Genomic DNA, 19,688 nt, shown 5'->3' with positions numbered 1-19,688 from the left:
GGGTCCTGTCAGCATCCCGAATTGCTCGACCCGGCCCGGAGCGCATCTCTCCAAAAGCCTACACCGATTGTCCATTTCGACGCCGCCACGATGGCGTCCGCCCCCTTCCAGTTCGCCGGCGACTCCGAGTCGGAAGACGACAACTTCAACCCCGCCCCCGCCGATCTCTCCGACGAAGAGGATGCCGAAGACCAGGACGACGACTCGGCCGGCAAGAAGCACCGCCGCGGAAGCAGCCCGGCCGCCGACAACGACCCGGACGAGGACGACGGCGATGGCGACGAGCCCGTGCGCACGTCCAAGAAACGCGCCCGCGAAGACGATGACGAGGAAGAAAATGCCGCAGACGAAGACGACGAGGGCGCCGAGGGCGACGGCGATGAAGATGAGGAAGAGCTGGAGGAAGACGACGACGAGGAGGAGGAGGACGAGGACGAGGAAGATGAGGATGTCCAGCATGTGAGTGACCCCCTGCTGTTGCTGCTGCTGCTGCCGCTGCTGCTCCCGCCGTCCGGGCTCCGCCGCCGCCGTCCTTGGACGCGACTAACAGGCAGCAGCGCCACCGTCGCAAGCGGAGAAAGGACCACCGCGCCGCCTTCTTCGATATCGAAGCCGAGGTCGAGGACGAGGACGAGGGCGAAGACGACGAGCGCGACGGCGAAGAGATAGAGGACTTCATCGAGAATGCTCATCCCGACGACCTCGCCGAGCCCCTGCACGATGACACGCGGCACCGCGAGCTCGATCGGAGACGCGAGATCGAGGCCAGCATGGACGCCGAGAAGCAGGCCGAGATCCTCAAGGAGCGCTACGGAAAGCGCGCCCACGCCCGGGGCTACAACGACATGGCCGTCGTGCCCAAGCGCCTCCTCCTCCCCAGCGTCGACGACCCGGGCATCTGGGCCGTCCGCTGCAAGGAGGGCAAGGAGCGCGACGTCATCTTCTCCATCATGCGCCGCGTCGAGGAGAGGGCCGGCACCAAGGACGAGCTGGCCATCACGGCGGCCTTTGAGCGCGGCGGCCCCAACTCGGTCATGAAGGGCTACATCTACGTCGAGGCGCGTCGCCAAAACGACGTCCTGCTGGCCCTCGACGGCGTGCTCGACGTCTATCCGCGCTCCAAGATGATCCTCGTCGAGATCAAGGACATGCCCGACCTGCTCCGCGTGACAAAGACCCCCACCCTGGAGCCCGGAGCCTGGGTGCGCCTCAAGAGGCCCGCCAAGCACGCCGGCGATCTCGCCCAGGTCCTCGACGTGACCGAGAACGGCCTCGAGGCTCGCGTGCGCTTCATCCCCCGGCTCGACTACGGCGACAAGAGCGACTCCTTCTCCATGGGAGCCTCCCCTGCCCAGCGGAGGCGCCCTGGCATGCCCGGGCCCCGCCCGCCGCAGCGCTTGTTTAGCGAGATCGAAGCGCGCAAGAAGAACCCGCGCTTCCTCTCGGGCAACCCGCAGACCAACACGTGGACGTTCATGGGCGAAGAGTTCGAGAACGGCTTCCAGGTCAAGGACATCAAGATCCAGCACCTCGAGGTCAAGGACGTCAACCCCACGCTCGAGGAGGTCACCAAGTTTGCCAGCGGCTCCGAGGACGGCACCGAGAACCTCGACCTCAAAGCCCTGGCGGCCAGCCTCAAGGATAGCAACAACAGCGTGGCCTACGTTGCCGGCGACGTCATCGAGGTGTACGAGGGCGAGCAGCGCGGCGTTGTCGGCCGCGCCGTGAACGTCCAGGGCGACATCGTGACGCTCAAGGTGACGGAAGGCGACCTCGCCGGCCAGACCATCGAGGTGCCCAACAAGGGTCTTCGCAAGCGCTTCAGGACCGGCGATCACGTCAAGGTCATCGGCGGCAGCCGCTTCCGCGACGAGGTCGGCATGGTGGTCAAGATCGTGGACGACCGCGTCACCCTCCTCACGGACCAGACCAACACCGAGATCACCGTGTTCAGCAAGGATCTGCGCGAGGCGAGCGACATTGGCGGTCAGGGGTCGCTGGGTCAGTACTCGCTGCTGGATCTGGTGCAGCTTGACCCCACCACGGTCGGCTGCATCGTCAAGGTGGATCGCGAGTCCATGGTGGTCTTGGACCAGAACGGCGACACCAAGCAGGTGATGCCGTCGCAAATCGCCAACAAGCTGCCCAAGCGCAAGCTCGCCGTCGCCGCCGACAGGAACGGCTCCGAGATTCGCGTCGACGACGTGGTCCGCGAGTACGGCGGCCAGCAGCGCCAGGGCAAGATCATCCACATCCACCGCTCCTTTGTGTTCCTGCACAGCAACGCCACCACCGAGAACGCCGGCGTCTTCGTTACCAGGGCCGGCAACGTCACCACCATCGCGGCCAAGGGCGGCCGGACCACGTCCAACGCGGGCCCGGATCTGAGCACCATGAACCCGGCGCTCAAGCGCATGGGACCCAACGGGCCCGCCGGCCCCATGCAGCCGCCCAAATCGTTCGGCCGCGACCGCGCCCTGGGCCAGACCGTGAGCATCCGGAAGGGCGGATACAAGGGCCTGATGGGCATCGTCAAGGACACGACCGACACGCACGCCCGCGTCGAGCTCCACGGCAAGAACAAGATCGTGACGGTTCTCAAGGTCGACCTGGTCTTCAAGGACAAGATCACGGGCAAGACGATCGACATCTACAACCGGGGCGGCCGCGGCGGCGGCATGGGCGGCCCTGGGTACCCCGGAGGCGGTGACCGCACGGGAAGCAGGACTCCCATGGGTGCGGGCAGCGGGGAGAGGACTCCCGCTTGGGGCTCCAAGAGTAAGTTCCGTTTCCCTTGTCCGTCTTTTGGGGGGGTTGCTGCTAACAAGGTTGTCCAGCGGCGGCTCGTACTCCCGCCTGGGGCCGCGCCGAGGGTTCCGGCTCGCGCACGCCCGCCTGGGGCGATGGCTCGCGCACCGTCAACCCCTACGACGGCAGCCGCACCGCCTACGGAGATGGCAACCGCACCGCCTACGGCGGCGCCACGTCGTACGGCGGCTCGCGCACCCCGGCGTGGTCTTCCTCGGCCAAGACTCCCGCCCACGACGGCTTCGGCCACGGCTCCAAGACGCCCGCCTGGGGCGTCGGCGCGTCGTCGGGCCCCTCGTCTACCGACCCCTGGGGCTCCAAAACCCCCGCCTACGGCGGCATCTCGGCCCCTACCCCCGGCGCCAGCGGGCCTGACGGCTGGGGCTACACCCCCGGTCCGAGCGGCTCTTCGTCTTCGCATGCGCCCTACGACGCGCCCACGCCCGGGGCCGCGCTCTCGGCCCCGACGCCGGGAGCCGCGCTCAGCGCTCCGACCCCAGGCGCGCTCTCGGCCCCGACCCCGGCGGCCATCAGCGCGCCGACTCCGGGCGCGTGGCAGGGCGGCTGGGGCGCCGATGCGGCGCCGACGCCGGCCGTCGGCGCTCCGACCCCGGCGGCGAGCGGCGGGTACTACGGCGCGCCGACCCCGGCGGCCTTTGCGGCCGAGACGCCGGCGGCGAGCGGCGATATCCGGTATGCGGATGACGATTAGGTCTTGGGCGAGAGTGGCGGTGGCGGCGGCTCGGGGGTTCGCGGGTGTGGAAGCGGAGAGCTGGAGGGTTCCGAGAAGAAACGAGCTTTTGCTTGACGCTTTCGCTTGTATTGATAGGAGGGAGGGTGGCAGGGACGCGTGCGTGCATGCGTGCGTGATGCTGGCGGCGGCGGAATCGGGTCGGGTCAGTTTCGTGGCGGGTCGGGGGGTTGGTTCTGTTGTTGTTGGTGGATCGGGCATGTATGTGGCGGCGAAATGGATGGATCGATGGATGGATGGATGCATGGATGAATGGACAGGGCAGAAGTTGCACAAAACTTTAATAGACTGCGACAGCTTGAACAAGATGTGTGGTTGGCAGCCGCCTTGGAAGTGTACGCTTGTCGAACTGGGTCGCCGGCATCCCGAGTGCTGAATGAATCCCCTAGGATGAAGGAGATTCCGCGGGCGAGGACCGGATAATGAATTCTACTTTGTGAGCTTGAAGGGTGGCCGCTTGTTCTCGTCGTAGCGCTGTGCTTCAACGACCTGTGGATTGTATCAATATCAAAATGCTTGTGCCAGGGCCCGTGTGACCCATTGCCCTGGGACTGAGCGTATCTACCCGACAGAAGATACGCATGGGCAAAATCAATGGTTGAATCTGAACCAAAGGCTAGTGCGACACGAGAGCTCTTGATGAAGAAAGCTGGAATTGTTCAGTGAAGAAATAAAATCAGAGAGCCGGCTGTGCGGAGAGGTAAACATCGCGGTTGAGGGGCGGGGAGAGGTAGGCCAGGTGTTGTTGTAGTCCGTCAGGAGAAGCAGTATCTGTCACCGTACTCTACTATACATGATAACGTAGAGATCTATACAGGGGCTTTGGTTGGTACAACCTGAGATGAGGTTGTTATGGCTAATTAGCGTTTGGGATGGTGCACTTCTTGGTGTTCTCATTCGAGATATCAGGGAAGAGAAGCCCGGCACTGGTCCTTTGAGCTGACAGACAAGTAATAATACTGGACGGCAAATAATTAGGTAGCCCGGCGGTCTTTAGCCATTCATAGCCAGCCAGCCGCGCCACAGACCTAGTTACAAGGTATGCAGGATCAACAGTATGTGCTTGACCCGAGCCTGGTCAAGATAATACCCTCAGGCCCTGCGGATAATATATGTTTCAATAGTAAACAATGCAACCTTCACGTTGGTGAACGAGCAGTCTTGCATTCTTCGGTCTCGGGGCCATCGTTCGCCTGCAGATGGTGTTGGTTCATCATGATGATTCATTCAACGATAGCATGCCAATATGCCCAGCTCTCTACAATTAGATACCTTGCCCTTGGTTGCCCTGCACATCCACCCAAAAAGACACCGCGACGCCTCGCACCTTTCTCTACTCGCGACCCCCCAGCAACGCCTTCGCCCCTTCGACACCGCTCTTCACACTGAACGCCTCGACCCCCTTCTTCCTTAGCAACGCCGTCATCAACCTCGACGCGTCCCCGTCGTAGCACAGCACCACCACCTGCCGTCCCCTCCTCTGCGCCTCGTCCACGAGCTTCGACACGGGCGCAGACGCGAGCGTTCCGTCATCCTCGTCCGGCTTCTCCGCGGCCTTGGCTTTCCTCCTCCTCGCAGCGTCCGGCCCTGGGGACCGCGTGCCGTCCAGCATGTCCCGCGCGGCGGTCCACACGGCGAAGACGCTCTCGGCGTCGCCGAACAGGTCGCCCTCGGCCTTGCGGAGGTGCTCGCGGAGGTTTGCCAGGGGCGCGTTGATCGAGCCGGGGACGTGGGAGGCGCGGAAGGAGTCCGGGTCGCGCAGGTCGAGGACGAGCGGGCGGTCGGCGGCGTGTTGGGCGACGGCGGGAGCATGGCTCGGCGGGTGGTCTTGGGGTTTGGAAGCCCGGCGGCGGCGAAGGGAGTGGAAGAAGCAGGAGAAGGGGTTGAAGCGCCTGGATCGCGATGCGGACGAAGGTGGGTGCGGGGTGGCTGTTGTGGTGGAGGAGGAAGAGCCCGCAGAAGGGGCAGGCGATGCGGAGCGAGCGGTCGTGGACGTGGTGCTTTTGGCTCGGGCCTTCTCCTCCGCGACGGCAGCCGGCGAAAGGTCGGGACGAAGAAGGGCTTCGGCGTCGGAGGGTTCGAGGATCCAGCGCTCGTCGTGCTTGTCTTGGTCGCACCCGAGGAGAATCTGAGAGGGGGCGAATCGACGCGTGAGCGCTTCGTGACCGCAAAAGGGGCAGAATCGCATTGAAAAAGACTTACGTCGTTTTGGATCGCAGGAAACTCCTCCGCCCCCAGCTTCTGGAAGTACGTGGCGAGGTATTGATACGGCAGGTCGCTGCAGGTGAACACGCATGCCACCTCGCCCGTCTCCGGGTCCCTCAGGGTCTCCAGATCTCCCGTCTCCTTCAGCCGGCCGAGATAGTCGAGCAAGCCCTTGAGAGCCTGGCCGCTCGAAGGGCCCGCGATGATTCCCTCGCGCGAAAGGCGCATCGACATGCGGAATGACTCCACCGAGGGAACATCCACAAAGGCGTCGACGGTCTGGGCCCAGGGGAACCCGCACGAGTTGAAGTTCTCGTAGTGGCGCGGCCCTGGCGTGGGGTCCCCAAACACGTTGAACACGCCTAGCGTGCGCACCGATGGCTTGCGCGTCTTTAGGAACATCGACGTGCCTGTCAGGCAGCCTCCCGTGCCCACGGTAGCGCAGAAGAGGCTGATCTCTGGCAGCTGCCGCAGGGTCTGAGGACCGGTCCACTGCTCGTGGGCTTTCCAGTTCTGCGGGCGTCAGTCGCGGGAGGTACGGCCGCAGAGAAGAAGAAGAAGAAGAAGAAGAGGAGGAGGAGGAGGAGGAGGAGGAGGAGGAAGGGGCTCACATTTGCATTGTCGTATTGCCCTGGGTAGACGATATCTTGCCGCTTCTTGGCCAGGCGTCGTAGCCTGCACATGATGCCGGTTGGGTCGGTGGGCTCTTGCTGAGCAAGACCGCCGTAGAGATGCCTTGGGGTCTCGTCAGCTTCCGTCAGGTCGTTGCGGGAAACGTGGACCAGCGGCCTACGGTGTGATGCCAAAGAAACGGAGCAGGTTGAGCGACTCGGGCGACTTCTTGTTGGTTACGTAGGCATTGACATCGTCGTTGCCCCAGAGCACGCGGGCAATGATCCCCAAGGAGAGAACCGTAGATCCCGAGCTCGCCTCCACGATGGTCTTGTCTCTTGCCTCAGGGAGGCCCCTGAGCATGTTCAGCGCTGCCTGGTCAGAATCCTTCCTCATACCTGACCAGGCGAGCGTCTACATACCTGGCAGTGACTTGACATTTTGGGCCGGCAGGTGGGTGAGAAGCTTGGCATAGATTCTCACACCGTCCTGTCTGAAGGGGTTCAGGCGATTTGGTATCTCGACGAGAGGAAGAGGAGGATTCTTGTCGGGGTCAAAGAAGTCGGCCAGCGCGTTCGGGCCGTGAAAGACATTCAAAGCCATGGGGCCGTGGATGGAAGACGGAGAAGTAGAGAGGCACACGATGGGGGAAGGGGATACGTCAGATAGTATCAAGGAGAAGTGTTCTGTCAGTCACGACCGCCCGACGGACTTTGGCTTTTCAAGCGTCAAGGAGACCTCGATCTTTCTCAACCTCCGTGGTCCCTTTTAACCCTGCACGCGCTCGGCACGACCCTAGGTGAGCCCTCCAAGACAGACAACCCTCTTGTCAGGGACGCAACGACGACGCCCCAGGAGTATTCCCGGGGTCTGTCCGAGCTGACATTCCATAGGTTACAGGCTGTTCCAGCTTACTCTGTGGCAACGGGAGCCCGGGAGCCCGGGAGCCCGGGGCAGGCTGGCCTACGGAGAGCGGGCAGCTTGGGAAGGCCGCCCCGGCCTGCTCAACTCCAGCACCTTTGACAAACTTGCTCGATGACAAATGGAAACAGGACCGCAAAGCCGTCGGCGGCGATGCCAAGTGACCTCTGTGTCCTGCACGTTACCTGCTCGAACCCTCTCGCCCTCTGCCGAGGTGACAGCCAGCGTCCGGGCGTGCCCCCTTGGCGTGGGGAGGGCTGCTACTTACGCGAACACAAGCCCCAACCTCCGCCTCTGGAACATTGTTTGGGTGGCCGCTCCACCGTCGAGGTGAGCAAGTTGTTGAGCAAGTTTTCACGACTCAGGGCCCCTAGGTATCCAAGACAAGTGGGACGGGCCGCATAACGTTGCATCGTCACGGGGCCACGACGTAGGGGCCCTCCGACACCCATGCAATGTTCCGTATTAATAACTACACGTTGAACTGGGTGAAGGTCTACGCCATCCCAAACGGGAACTGCGTACCTTTGCGGCCCGGGGAACTGCATACCTTTGCGGTTGCTACGGAGCCTGCGAGCCTTGGGTGACGTGCTCTGTCGGCACAAGATCAACGGTGCTCGCCACCGCCGGTTGTACCACGAGGCTAGCACGCCGTTCCCTGGCCCTGAAAGCCACGCCGACACCTGCTCAAACCCAGCTTGACAAGCATCATTCGCCCATGGAGACCGCTTCGCGACTGGGCTGGACCGTGAGTCTGGCACACGCCTCGACTCCAGGTAGGACCTTCAAGCCAACCCGTTCAACGGACCGGAACTGACACCACGCAGTCCTCCTGCGAGCCCTGTGGACAATTCCTCCCGAAGGCTCGCAAACGCATTGGGCTCTCGACCTGGAAGCCATCGCCTCGAACCAGAGCGTGGATGTCGACGATGCCACCATCCACCTTGACCAAGGCGACCTCGCCGAGGAGCTGCGGGGTCTGCTCCTCGCGGATCTTGCCAAGTCGTTCGCTGCTCAAACGGCGAGCGGCGATGATGCCTCCTCCCCCACGATCGTCCGGCTCCTGTTCCCCTCCGTGACCGGCACCGTCATCCGCTCCGACTTCCTCTCGTACCGCTTGAGCGGCAGCGCCCTCGTCCGCTCCGTCCGGAGCTTCCTCTCCCCCCTCCAGACGGTCGCCGCGGCGCCCATGCTCGCCTCGGACGCCCGGCCGCTGGACAAGGCCTCCCTTGTCGGCCTCCTGGCGACCGCGCACGGAGGCCTCATCGGCCGCGGCGCCTCCTCATCCCTTGCCGACCTCGCCGCCGCGCTCAACGCCGACCTCGCGTACCGCCTGTCCGTCCCCTGGACCGTCCCCCGCCCGCCCGCGCGGCGGCGCATCTTTTGGATCCAAGGCCGCGCCGACATCACGGCCTCGCAGCAGTTCTACGCCGCGGCCCACGCCCTCGGCATCACGCTCGTGGTGTGCGACGTGCCGGGCCACTGGATGGAGCCGGACGACCCGGCGGTGAACCCCTGGGCCAAGTACCGCGAGGCGTTTGTGCGCATGAACATTGACGGGGACGAAGGGCTGGCGGACAGGATCGTGGCCGCCGTGCGGGCGTACCCGCACCCCGTCGACGGCGTCGTCTCGATCAGCGACGTGCGGCTGCCGGCGGTGGCGAGGGCGTGCCAGGTGCTAGGCCTGCCGACGGAGGACCCCGCGGCGTACAAGCTGGCCGGGGACAAGGGGCTGACGAGGAGGCTGGAGGAAGAGGAGCAAGGACGGGAGAGCTTTGTCCTGGAGCGCGCCGAGGACCTGGACAAGGTGCTGGAGGAGCGCAGGGCAACGTTGAGATACCCGCTCATCGTGAAGCCGTGCACGGGGTGGAACAGCGACGCGGTGACCAAGGTTCGCGATGAGGAGGAGCTCCGGCTGGCCGTGCAGCGGGCCGCGGAACGGCATGCCCACTCGGCGGCGAGGAACACGCGCGTCGTGATCGAGCCGTACATCGCGGGCCCGGAGGTGGATGCCAACTTCATCCTCCTCGACGGCGAGGAGCTGTTCTGCGACATTGTCGACGACTTTCCCTGCCCGGGAGACCTGGTCCCGGCCGAGGGAGGGGAAAAGAGCAAGACGTTCGCGGCCAACTTTATGGAGACGCTCATGGACGTGCCTACGGCGCTGCCCGAGGACGAGCAGAGCGTCGTCCGCAAGTCGCTGTGCCGCAGCATCGCCCGCGCCGGGTTCAAGTCGGGCGTGTTTCACTGCGAGGCGCGCGTCAGGGACTCGGCCTACGAGTACCGGCCGCGGGCGGACAACGGGCTCCTGGATCTGCACGGGAAGGCGGCGGGAGCGGACGAGGCCAGGAAGCCCTCGTGCTACCTCCACGAGATCAACGCGCGGACGCCGGGTTACATCAACTGCGTGGCGGCCCTCCTGGCGCACGGCGTCGACTACTACGCGATCCGGCTGCTCCTCGCCCTGGGCGAGGAGGGCAAGGAGCGGATCCGGGCGCTGGCGCAGCCGTTCGCGGGGAACAAGCCTCAGCACACGCTCGGCCTCGTGGTGTTGCCGCCGAAGCGGGCCGGCATCATGGGAAGCGAGGACGCCGTCGGCGAGTTCCTTCAGCAGCACCCGGACCTGGCCCGGCACGTCCTCTTCTACCAGACGGTGAAGCAGCGCGGCGAGGTGGTTCAGGGGCCCGACTCGTCCGAGTTGTGGTGCGTGGGCTACATCATTGTGAAATCCAGCGCGGGGAGGAAGGAGGTTCTGGAGCTGTCCGAGGAGGCGAGGAAGAGGTTTGACTACGACCTGATGGAGGCTTGAGCGCCCACGTAATCTAGAGAAGGATGCAAAGAAACAAAATACGTTGCTTAGCCCTAAAGGATTTTGCCGTCCTGGCGGTGGCTTTGTTTGTGAGCGTAGCGAAAGCTGGATCATTTCGTGACTGACGTCTTCAAGTTCGAGTGAGGGTCCTGTAATCATATGGAGTACTACTAGCTCGAGGGCGGTCAGACGTGGACGTGACCCCCCCCCCCCCCCCCTGATGCACCACAGCCATCCGCGTCCTTAGAGGGCCTTGATGCTACGATAATAATCAATTTGAATTCATTGTATCAACCGTTGGGCAGAGCCATTTTGAGCAGATTGACTAATAACGCTCTATTTGGGTATTTGAACTACAACAAAAACGCGCCAATTGTATTACTCCGACGCTCCGAGACAACCGCCTCCCCTTTCCCCCCTTTTTTCTTTTTTGTTCTTTGTTTTGTTTCTTTTCTCTGCGCTCAGCCTCACCACGCAAACGCCTCGTCCACAAACACATACGTCCTCGACACCATGCCGCTCCGGGCCAGCTGCACCACCTTCTTCCGCACCAGGTCGGCCATCTCGGGGGGGCCGCACACCACAATCCCCACGGGCTTGTCCTTCTCCGCCGCGTCGGCGGTCAGCGCGCGGTACAGAATGCCTTCGACATCCAGGCGTTGGCCAACCGAGGTCTCGATCTCCACCTCGGGGTTCACCTTCTTGAGCTGCTCCAAGGCGGGGCCAAGCGCCGTGGCCAGGCCCTCCTGGCGCAAGCTCCAGAAGAGCTTGGCCGGGCGCTTCAGGGCGCGGAGGTAGGAGAGGACGCCGGTGACGCCGACGCCGCCGGCCAGCGCCACGATCTCGTCGCAGCGCGAGAGATCCGACGCCGCGGAGCCCGAGTGCTCGTACGGGCCCTCCACGAGGACGCCAAGGCGCAGGACGCCGTCGGCGGCGGCGGCGGCCTTGGCGGCCAGGCGCGCCGTCATGCCGTCGCGAACGCGAGCGAGGAAGACGGTGGCGTTCCGAGACGCGGCCGTCGTCTCCACCACGGCGGCGGCCTTCTCCTTGGCGCCGCCCGCCTCGGGCGCTTCGCGGCCTTCGCTGTCCTCCGAGCTTCCCGTCGCGGGCCCTGCCGCGGAGGCGCCGCCCACGAACCCCACCGAGAAGGGATGCGACTCCCACAGCCGCCAGCCGAGCGTCGGGAAGCTGAGGTAGGCGACGCCGCCGGCGTCGTCCGGCAGGGGCCGGCGGCCCGCGACCTCGATGACGAGGTACTCGCCCTCGGTGCCGGGGACGACGGTCACCTCGGCGGCGCGCCAGCCGCGGCGGCCGATGCGCGCGAGGCGCAGCAGCCGCTCGGCGCCCCAGAGCCCGCCGCAGATGTAGGTCCAGATCTCGTACCCCCAGTTGTGCGTGTAGCAGTACCAGATGTGGTAGTAGTAGGCGACGAGGAACAGCACCGCCAGCGCGACGTGGCCGACGAGGAAGACCTCGTAGAAGCGCTGGCGCACGGCGAGCAGGCTCGCCGGCACGATGGCGCAGGCCGCGACGGTCGCCACGATGCCCCACACCCAGTAGTCGCGCGCCAGCTCGGCCGCGTAGTCGCCGTAGCGCTTGTAGTAGTCGAGCAGCATGACCGAGTGCAGGGCGGCGAGGAAGACGGCCCAGTACGCCAGCCAGCGGTGGAGGAGGAGGTAGGTGGCGTGGGTCCAGTCGGCGAGGAGCAGCAGCGGGTTGTTGCGCGCCGCGAAGAGGAAGGCGGCCGCGATGTTGCCCATGGCCATGACGCCGGCGCGGTTGCCGATGATGCTGAGCGACTGCTCGGCGACCGAGCCGAACGTGCCCTGCGGGTGGTGGTGGACGTAGGGGGCCAGCAGGAACAGGAGGTTGAGGAGGCTGATGAGCGCGATGTAGAGCGCCTGGCCGCGCGTGGGCATGACGCCGACGACCTTGGCCAGCGGGGCGCGGTGGTGCGTGCCGAAGGCGGGCGGGTGGATCAGGGCCGACTGGATCGCGGACCAGGCCTTGCTCTGCGAGACGCCCGGCACGAAGCGGACGAGGGACAGCGGGATCGGGAGGAAGACGGCGACGAAGAAGACGACGAGCGTGTAGGTCGAGTGGCCGACCTCGTTGTACTCAAAGTCGTACATGCCGCTGTACTGGACCTGCCAGTCCTGCGGCAGGATGAAGCTGGTGTGGTTCAGGGGCTGCCGGGCCTTGATGTGCGGCAGGGCGCTGGTGACGTTGGGCCCGGACGGGGTGATGACGAAGCCGGTCCCGCGGCGCGCCAGGTGGCGGCGCTTGTGGTGGCCGTGGTGGTCGTCGCCATGCCCGCTGTGGTCGCGGTTGCCGCCGAGCTCGTCAAAGGCCTTCTTCTCGTCGGCGCGGGCCGCGGCGAGGGCCTCGCCGTACGAGAGGGCCGGGACGTAGGCGTAGTTGCCCAGGGTGCCCGTGCCGAGGTGGGAGGCCCAGTAGTCCTCGATGAGGTCCAGGGAGGGCTTGTCGCTGACGGGGCAGTAGTTGTCGATGCACAGGGCCATGGTGCGGAGGAAGGCCGCGTCGCGAACGAAGCAGTCCGGCGGCGTCGACACGGGGTTGTGCGCCGTGCCATGGTTCACGGCCCCGGCCTCCGGGGTGCACGAGAGCTTGCAGTTCCTGACCACGCCGCGGCACGCAAAGGCGCACGTCGGGTGGTAGAGGGTCTTTCCGTAGCCGATGAAGCCCGTGCCGTCGGCGAGCACGGCGGCCGCGTGCAGCAGACCGGCGGCGAGCACCGGGCCGAGCTTGGTCATGGTGCGGTTGGGTTCGTTGCTTTCCTTCTCCAAGGGGACACACACGCCCGCAGAAGCGACGCAATGGAACGTGAAGACTCCACGGCAAGACACGAGACGGGCCACGAAGCGGCAGGACCCTCGCGGTTATGAAGATGCCGGCTCCATCGCTGTTCCGGGGAGCTGAAGCACCGGCGTGGGGAGGCGCTGGGATGGGCCGAGGTGGAGTACGGATTCTTATTATGAGCGGGATGAGAGGGTATGAGCAAGTTCTCACCCGGTACGGAATGACTAACGTTAACGAATGCCATGCCGTCCGGCGAAGGTGTTGGGTGGTAGCCAAGGTGCATGCCTGCTGCTGGGGTTGCAGACGAGCCCCCCCCGGAGATCTGGGGACCGCCACGGTCCGGGGTCCAAGGGACCAGGGGTGTCGGCTCGCCCAGCCGGAGGGTTGCCGGCCAGGGAAACCCGGAGGCTCTCGAAGCGTCCAGGGTGGTATTTGGGGCATTGGGATATGTCCGCCAAGTGTGTTCTTGAATCTTGGAAATGGGTTTGTTGACTTGGGGTAGGACACGTAATATTGTATGTAGACGGTGCCACCGTATCTCGTGTCACGGCTTCTTCTCATCCTCGTGCTCTTCCTCGTCGTCGTTGTCCTCGTCTCTCCTGCAAATGAGTTCGGTGCGGATCCATAACAACCTCTACGCGTCGTCGGCCTCGATGGACCGCCGCATGTTCTGTGCCTCAGCACCTCCACCGGCTTGTCCGAGTACCCAAACTTGGCGGCGGCCCGGCGATATTGTGACGTCTCGTAGCCCAACATGAACAGCATGCTTCCCGCATAACGTAAGCGTTCCGCCCGCGTAATGTTGCTGAGCACGCTCGCCGCCGCCGTGATCTGGTCTCTCTTCAACCCCACCTCGAGCGCCTTGCTCAGGAGCTTCCTCCCCGCCTGCGTGTCCAACCCGTTCATTTCGTACGTATGTAGTAAATCCTGGCCTGGAGCTCTGCGCTTTCCGGCAGAGGCGGCCATCGCAGCTGGGACGCCGTGTCTCCCTCGCGGCAGGCCACGATCCCGCCGTCCCGGCGCGCGCGCTGCTTCATCCTGCGCAACACCTCGATGTTGTTGGGGATGCAGACGAGCGTGGTGTGCTCGTGCACCACGTCGAACCCGGCAGCGAGCTCCTCCGGCGTGAGGAAGGACGAGGGCTCGAGGATGTCGCCCACGCGGAACTCAACGCGGGTGTTGGGGGCGCAGGCTGGGACCATGGCCTGCGCGCGCGAGATGGCGTCGGCGCCGATGTCGACGCCAATGATCTTGGCTTGGGGGAAGCGACGGGCTAGGTCAAGCGTGATGCTGCCGGGGCCGCAGCCGACGTCGAGGAGCGAAAAGGCGGGCGGCAGGGACGGGAGGGTGGGGAGGAGGTAGCTTAGGGTGTGGACGCGTTGCGCAGCTCAAAGGCCTTGAGCGTGTCCTCCTTGTACCCAATACGATAGCACTCCGTTGGCTGCATGGGTGTCATCATGGTGGTGGTGGTGGTGGTGGTCGTCGTCGTCTGTTCTCGCATCGGCGTGGCTGGCGCATGGCGCCAGAAATTCCCCGACTCATGAGGCTCTAACTATAGTACATAGCTCTAGTGACCGTCTGTAAGCCGTCGTCAGGAGGATGAAAGCCCCCATGTATCGGCACTTTGGGTCCTTTGGGTGTCCTTCCACTTCACCACTTCACATTCCCATGCTGCCATGCGATGCCGTGCATCGATTCGCGATCCCACGCAGACGAGGCGCGCGACCCGGCTGTCGTCGTGAGCAAGTTCGGCAAGGGTTTCAACCCACGCATGAGCACATTTGCGCGGGATTCTGGCTCGGGACGTGGCGGTCCTCGCCACCGCCGCTTCGGATGCTTGGCGCGCGTGGGCAACCAACCTCCCCCCCCCCCCCGGTCCCCCGGCCCCCTGAACATTCTGCACCGGCTTCCGGTGGCACCTGGATGGTTAGACCGCAACGGACATTGTCATGCGCGTCTTATGGTGTGCATGGCAAAGCGGCGGTGGGCCTGGTGGCTGGATGTCATGGGTGGGCTACGTGAAACATACTATAGTTATCGTTCACACAAAGGCCACAATGACGCTGTGGCGCATCCGCGATGCCCCTCTCACTCTAGCGTAGATGCATCAAGATGGGTGCGGCTGAGAATGACTTCGAAAAGGGCGAGAAGGGTGCGCCTGAGCCAGCCCACCGGAGCAGTTCCGACGGCGAGGTGCTGCCCCGAGAAGCCACCGACGAAGACCTTCGCACCCTTCCTCGCATCGTCGACAAGGTGCCGCTGGCAGCCTGGGCGGCGGCGCTGGTCGGGTCGGCAGAGAGGTTCAGCTACTATTGCATCATTTCGATATGGCGTAAGTCGTGTGTTCTGTGTTTTGTGAAACCTGCCGCAGGCTTGGGATCGAAGATAACATGGGACAACAGAAAACTACATGCAACATGGGCGAGACTTCCACGCCGTGCCCGGCGCCCTCGGCCTTGGCCAGTCGACGGCGACGGCCATCTCCAATGGCTTCTTTATCTTTATGTTTTTGACGCCTATGGCCTTTGGCATCATCTCGGATATGTGGTTAGGCCGCTTCAACACCCTGCTTCTGGGCTTTTGGTGAGCACAACAACAACCCTCCCCCTTTTTCTTTTTTTTTTTTTTTTAAAAAAAAAAAAAAAAAACAAGCTACCCTGATGGCGATATCAGCGCTGACGGCAACAGCTTTTTAATATGCGGCTCCTTTGTCATGTTTGGAACCTCCCTGCCCTCCTCGCTGGATCGCGGAGGCGGCATACCGGGCTTGGCCGTGGCCATGATGCTCATCGGGCTCGGCGTGGGCTGCGTCAAGTCCACGATATCCCCCTTCATCGGCGACCAGTACCCGCAAGGAAAGCCGCGGGTGGTCCGGCAGGGGGATGGCACGCTCGCCGTCGTCGATAGCTCGCGGACGATTCAGTTTCTGTACAACGCCTTCTACTGGTAAGCGATGACGCACCCGCTGCCGACGTTGATAGTCCGGGGAAGGGTCGGGGGGTTGTTGACACCCAGCCTGGCAGGTTCACAAACATCGCCTCCCTCTCCTCGATCCCGGCAACCTTTCTCGAGCGCGAGTTTGGCTTTTGGACGGCCTACCTCATGGCGGCCAGCTCTCTTGTCCTCTCGCTCGTGGCCCTCCTTCTGCTGAAGCCCAAGTTCGGTACGTCTGTCCGACCCTGCCGAACCGCCTGTGCTCAGGCGCCCCCTGCTGACCCGAGAGCTCCGCGACAGCCAAGGTGACGCCGCAGCAAAACGTCCTCCCCAAAGCCTTCCGCGTCCTGGTCCTGTCCGCCCGGAACGGCTTCAAGCTCGACCGCGCAAGGCCGGGGTACCAGCTGGCCACGCACAACCACGCCGTGCCCTGGGACGACGCCTTCGTCGACGAGCTCAAGCGGGGCCTTGCCGCGTGCCGCGTCATCTTCTCCTTTGCCTTCTTTTACCTCTCCATCACGCAAATGTTCAACAACCTCATCTCCCAGGCCGGCCAGATGAACCTCCACGGCGTGCCCAACGACATGATCCAGGCCATGTCCGGCGTCGCCTGCGTCGCCTTCGGCCCGCCCGTGCAGGCCCTCTACGGCTTCCTCGCCCGCCGCCGCATCCGCTTCGGCCCCATCGCCCGCATCACCACCGCCTTCGTCCTCTGCGCGGTGGGCATGGCGTATGCCGCGGGGCTTCAGCGCCTCATCTACTCGACGGGCCCCTGCTACGACCGGCCGCTGGCCTGCGACTACCGCCCCGAGGCGCAGCCCGGGTCGTCCGGATCGGGCGACGGCAAGGCAGCGGCGGTGCCGCCCAACGACGTCAACGTCTGGCTCCAGCTGCCCGTGTACGTCGCCCTCGCGGTGGCCGAGATCTTTGGTCTCGTCACGGCGAGCGAGTACGCCTACGAAAAGGCGCCGCGCGGGATGAGAAGCGTCGTGCAAGCCACGGTGCAGCTGAGCGCGTGCCTGGGTGCCCTGATGGGCATGGCCATCAGTCCTGCTGCAAAAGATCCCTATGTATGTTGTCCCCCCCCTCTCTCTCTTCTCTCTCTTTCTCTCTATTTCTCTTTCTCTCTCTCTCTATTTCTCCTTCTCTTTCTCTCTCCCTGCCCCGGTGGTGACTCCAACGCACATTGCTGACATTCCCTTTCAAGCTCGTGGCCTTGTACGCCGCTCTCGCAGGCTCCATGGCCTTGTGCGCCTTGCTGTTTTGGGCAGCCTTCAGGTCCTACGACAAGAAATACGAGAGTTGACCCTAGCGCGGGGTGCGCAGAAAGACAGACGTGGAGGGAACGCCAAAGATCCATCAATAGATAGTATATATTGCCCGGGGTTATCGGGGCTCCAGACATGGCGAAGCTGGCCGATCGCCTGTCGGTCCAACGGGCAGCTCCCGAGCCAGCCAGGCGTTTGTGCTGGTAGCCACCCTTGCATCATGGATGCCGAAATGAACGGTTGCCCACCGCTGCCGCTCGATTCAAAGCGCTGGTTTGGTGATGAGGTGCTGGCGGGGGACGAGGCCGGGCCGGGCCGGGCCGGGCCACCACGGCCGCTACTGGGCCTGAGACAGAAATGTTCGGGGTAGCGAACTCTCCGAGATCCAACGATCGGGGATGAACTTCCCGACGGACAATGGGGGATGAATACATACAAGATGCCCGCCGTTTTATTTTTGTTGGTATCGTAAACTACCTGAATACATTTCGCACCGCGCAAGGTGTTGTGAGGCAGGTCCTCGTAGCAACGATAGACAGCTCAGTGCATATCGAGCAAAACGAGCCAATCCCCAACGTCAGCATCGTCTTGAACCCCGATCTATTCAGACAAGCAGAGCTGTAGGGCCGCTGAACAGGCAAGCCGGATTCCGACCCCCCCAGGGCGAAAAGCCAGCCATTGACCATGCCGCCCACGCGCTGCGCTTGTGACAACTACACCACGAGCCCGCCGACGTTGATCCGACAGTGGGCTCACTGCCGATCCTGTGATCAATGCAGAGGCTGCGAGTGGACGTTGCGGTTCCAGGACGAAAAGCTACAACTGTTGCTCCAGCTGCAGAGGTTGTTTCGTCAACCGCGGTCGCGGAGAAAGATGCTTCAACGCCGAACCATGAGCGGAGGAAATGGCCATACTCTACACCAAGCAGCCGTGTGTTGAAAGGACGGAATCTCGCCCATGATACAGGTCACGCGAACCCACGACACAGCCAACATACACAAGCGGAGCCCGCAGTTGAGAAGAGACAAATTGGCATTGTCTACCATGTTGTCCAAGGATACAGACGCAAAAGTCCCACCGAGCACTACCTTGATCTCCATACACTCCCGCGTCAAGGCGACAGCGAATCCTGACCCTGAGCGTCGTAGGGACGTTGAAACTCTTCAACAGTATTCCCATCGCCAGAACAAACCTGCCATCAACCATGCGCGTAACACAGCAAAGATGGGCTTGCCCAGTTCGAAAGCCCGATTGCGCGTCCTATATGTTGTCTCCCCCAAGAAAAAGTTTTTTGTTGAGTTTTTACCGTGTCACCGTTACCAGTTGAGCGTCGCTCCCGCTGTGCTCCCCCGACAGCCGAGTTAGAGGCGGCCGTTTGTGTTGATGGGGGATCGCTGGACGGTGATGAAGAGGTTGTCTGTTTATCGATGTTATCATCATGCCGGACGTGCCGTGCCGATTTCGCAAAGGCGTCGGCGGGATCGCAAAGTGAAATGGCCATCTCGTTCGCTCGCCAAAAGCTGAAAAAAAAAGGGGGATCGAGACTGTGTTGCTGAATTCGAAGTCCTCGTCGGGTGGTGTTTCCTTTGGCTGCGGGAGCCCGACAGACCTTGGGTCACTGTGTCGTCCAGGTCGTTGATTAAGCGGCCACCAGGCCACTTCCTGCGCATCTTGCACACGCTCCGTCACATCATCCTCCTGACGCCCCCGCTCAGTCCATATCCTTCCCACTCCCAAGGACGCTCATCAAGCCCATACCATGTTCCCAAGCCAGCAGTCCTGGGCTGGCATATCCACCCTGCCCAACGCCTATCCTTATGCCCTCGACACCGGTTTCCTTGCCCCAGGCCAAACCCTGCGCCGTCCGTTCACCCCATAAAACCCTCCATGCCCGGCAGGCGAATCGGAGCCGGTGAAGGCCACGACCCGCGCAGCAGTCGCAGAAGAGAAACCGGAAAAGAAAGCCGTGCCAAAACCATGCCCACTTTTCTGCCCTGCCTATAGCGCCTGACAACGTCCCCAGCTAGAGCGAATCCCCGGGGAGCAGCTCATGAGATACCACGCCAAAACAATACGCCCGAACGCCGCTTACATGAGACTGAATCCTCCAGCAGCTCCAGTTCCCGCCGTTCCAGACCCGCCAGCCGTTGAGAACTCGCTCACGAGAACTCCAGCCGTGGTAACCTCCGTGCCTTGTTTCGTTTCCGTGCCTTTTGGTATGAGAGACAGAGAGAGAGAGAGACTGAGAACCCGCAAACTCCCGAAATCGAGACGGCCCATAATATGTCCATAACCGAATGCAAGCCGGTCCGGCCAAGATGAATGCAACAAAGGCCCGATGAATCCAGAAACCGTCCTGCCGTCTGGAAGTGTTGGTGTCGTGATAAAAAGTCGAGTATTAGATGAGATAAGCCGAGGTTGGTGTGATACAGCCGAGCGGGTTTCGCGATGAGGATTCTTCGTCGTCGGGAATGTCATCGAAAGGGCTGTAAAGGATAGAGAGGGCGAGCGGCCGGACAGCTCTTGGTCGGCAGGTCTTCCGGAAGCATGCGAAAAGGAT

General features: G+C 63.1%; 7 protein-coding genes across 7 annotated transcripts; 3 read left to right on the top strand and 4 right to left on the bottom strand.

The window, feature by feature from the left end:
- Positions 1–90: 90 nt before the first annotated feature.
- VTJ83DRAFT_3268 (uncharacterized protein) lies at positions 91–3,520 on the top strand (the record flags this gene model as incomplete). The annotated part of the gene is made up of 3 exons (XM_071009627.1): positions 91–459; positions 558–2,778; positions 2,838–3,520. 3 exons carry the CDS (start codon positions 91–93, stop codon positions 3,518–3,520), a joined length of 3,273 nt encoding a protein of 1,090 aa, XP_070867146.1.
- Positions 3,521–4,892: 1,372 nt separating this feature from the next.
- VTJ83DRAFT_3267 (uncharacterized protein) lies at positions 4,893–6,979 on the bottom strand (the record flags this gene model as incomplete). The annotated part of the gene is made up of 5 exons (XM_071009626.1): positions 4,893–5,687; positions 5,762–6,277; positions 6,376–6,499; positions 6,558–6,747; positions 6,799–6,979. The coding sequence occupies 5 exons, from the start codon at positions 6,977–6,979 to the stop codon at positions 4,893–4,895; spliced, it is 1,806 nt and encodes a 601-aa protein (XP_070867145.1).
- Positions 6,980–8,015: 1,036 nt separating this feature from the next.
- Positions 8,016–10,106, top strand: VTJ83DRAFT_3266 (uncharacterized protein; the record flags this gene model as incomplete). Its single annotated transcript, XM_071009625.1, has 2 exons — positions 8,016–8,073; positions 8,125–10,106. 2 exons carry the CDS (start codon positions 8,016–8,018, stop codon positions 10,104–10,106), a joined length of 2,040 nt encoding a protein of 679 aa, XP_070867144.1.
- A 467-nt stretch (positions 10,107–10,573) lies between these two features.
- On the bottom strand, positions 10,574–12,880 carry VTJ83DRAFT_3265 (uncharacterized protein; the record flags this gene model as incomplete). Its single annotated transcript, XM_071009624.1, has 1 exon — positions 10,574–12,880. The coding sequence occupies one exon, from the start codon at positions 12,878–12,880 to the stop codon at positions 10,574–10,576; it is 2,307 nt and encodes a 768-aa protein (XP_070867143.1).
- A 590-nt stretch (positions 12,881–13,470) lies between these two features.
- VTJ83DRAFT_3264 (uncharacterized protein) lies at positions 13,471–14,385 on the bottom strand (the record flags this gene model as incomplete). Its single annotated transcript, XM_071009623.1, has 4 exons — positions 13,471–13,560; positions 13,617–13,811; positions 13,931–14,216; positions 14,303–14,385. 4 exons carry the CDS (start codon positions 14,383–14,385, stop codon positions 13,471–13,473), a joined length of 654 nt encoding a protein of 217 aa, XP_070867142.1.
- Positions 14,386–15,038: 653 nt separating this feature from the next.
- Positions 15,039–17,166, top strand: VTJ83DRAFT_3263 (uncharacterized protein; the record flags this gene model as incomplete). The annotated part of the gene is made up of 6 exons (XM_071009622.1): positions 15,039–15,258; positions 15,329–15,509; positions 15,615–15,872; positions 15,950–16,089; positions 16,161–16,930; positions 17,068–17,166. The coding sequence occupies 6 exons, from the start codon at positions 15,039–15,041 to the stop codon at positions 17,164–17,166; spliced, it is 1,668 nt and encodes a 555-aa protein (XP_070867141.1).
- Positions 17,167–18,839: 1,673 nt separating this feature from the next.
- Positions 18,840–19,606, bottom strand: VTJ83DRAFT_3262 (uncharacterized protein; the record flags this gene model as incomplete). Its single annotated transcript, XM_071009621.1, has 2 exons — positions 18,840–19,122; positions 19,221–19,606. The coding sequence occupies 2 exons, from the start codon at positions 19,604–19,606 to the stop codon at positions 18,840–18,842; spliced, it is 669 nt and encodes a 222-aa protein (XP_070867140.1).
- Between the last annotated feature and the right edge of the window lie 82 nt (positions 19,607–19,688).

The sequence above is a fragment of the Remersonia thermophila genome, chromosome 3 (genome assembly GCF_042764415.1).
Source record: "Remersonia thermophila strain ATCC 22073 chromosome 3, whole genome shotgun sequence".
In the NCBI taxonomy this organism is placed as follows: Eukaryota; Fungi; Ascomycota; class Sordariomycetes; order Sordariales; family Chaetomiaceae; genus Remersonia; species Remersonia thermophila.
The sequence above is the reverse complement of the archived record's forward strand: the minus strand, read 5'-3'. Positions and strand labels throughout refer to the sequence as shown.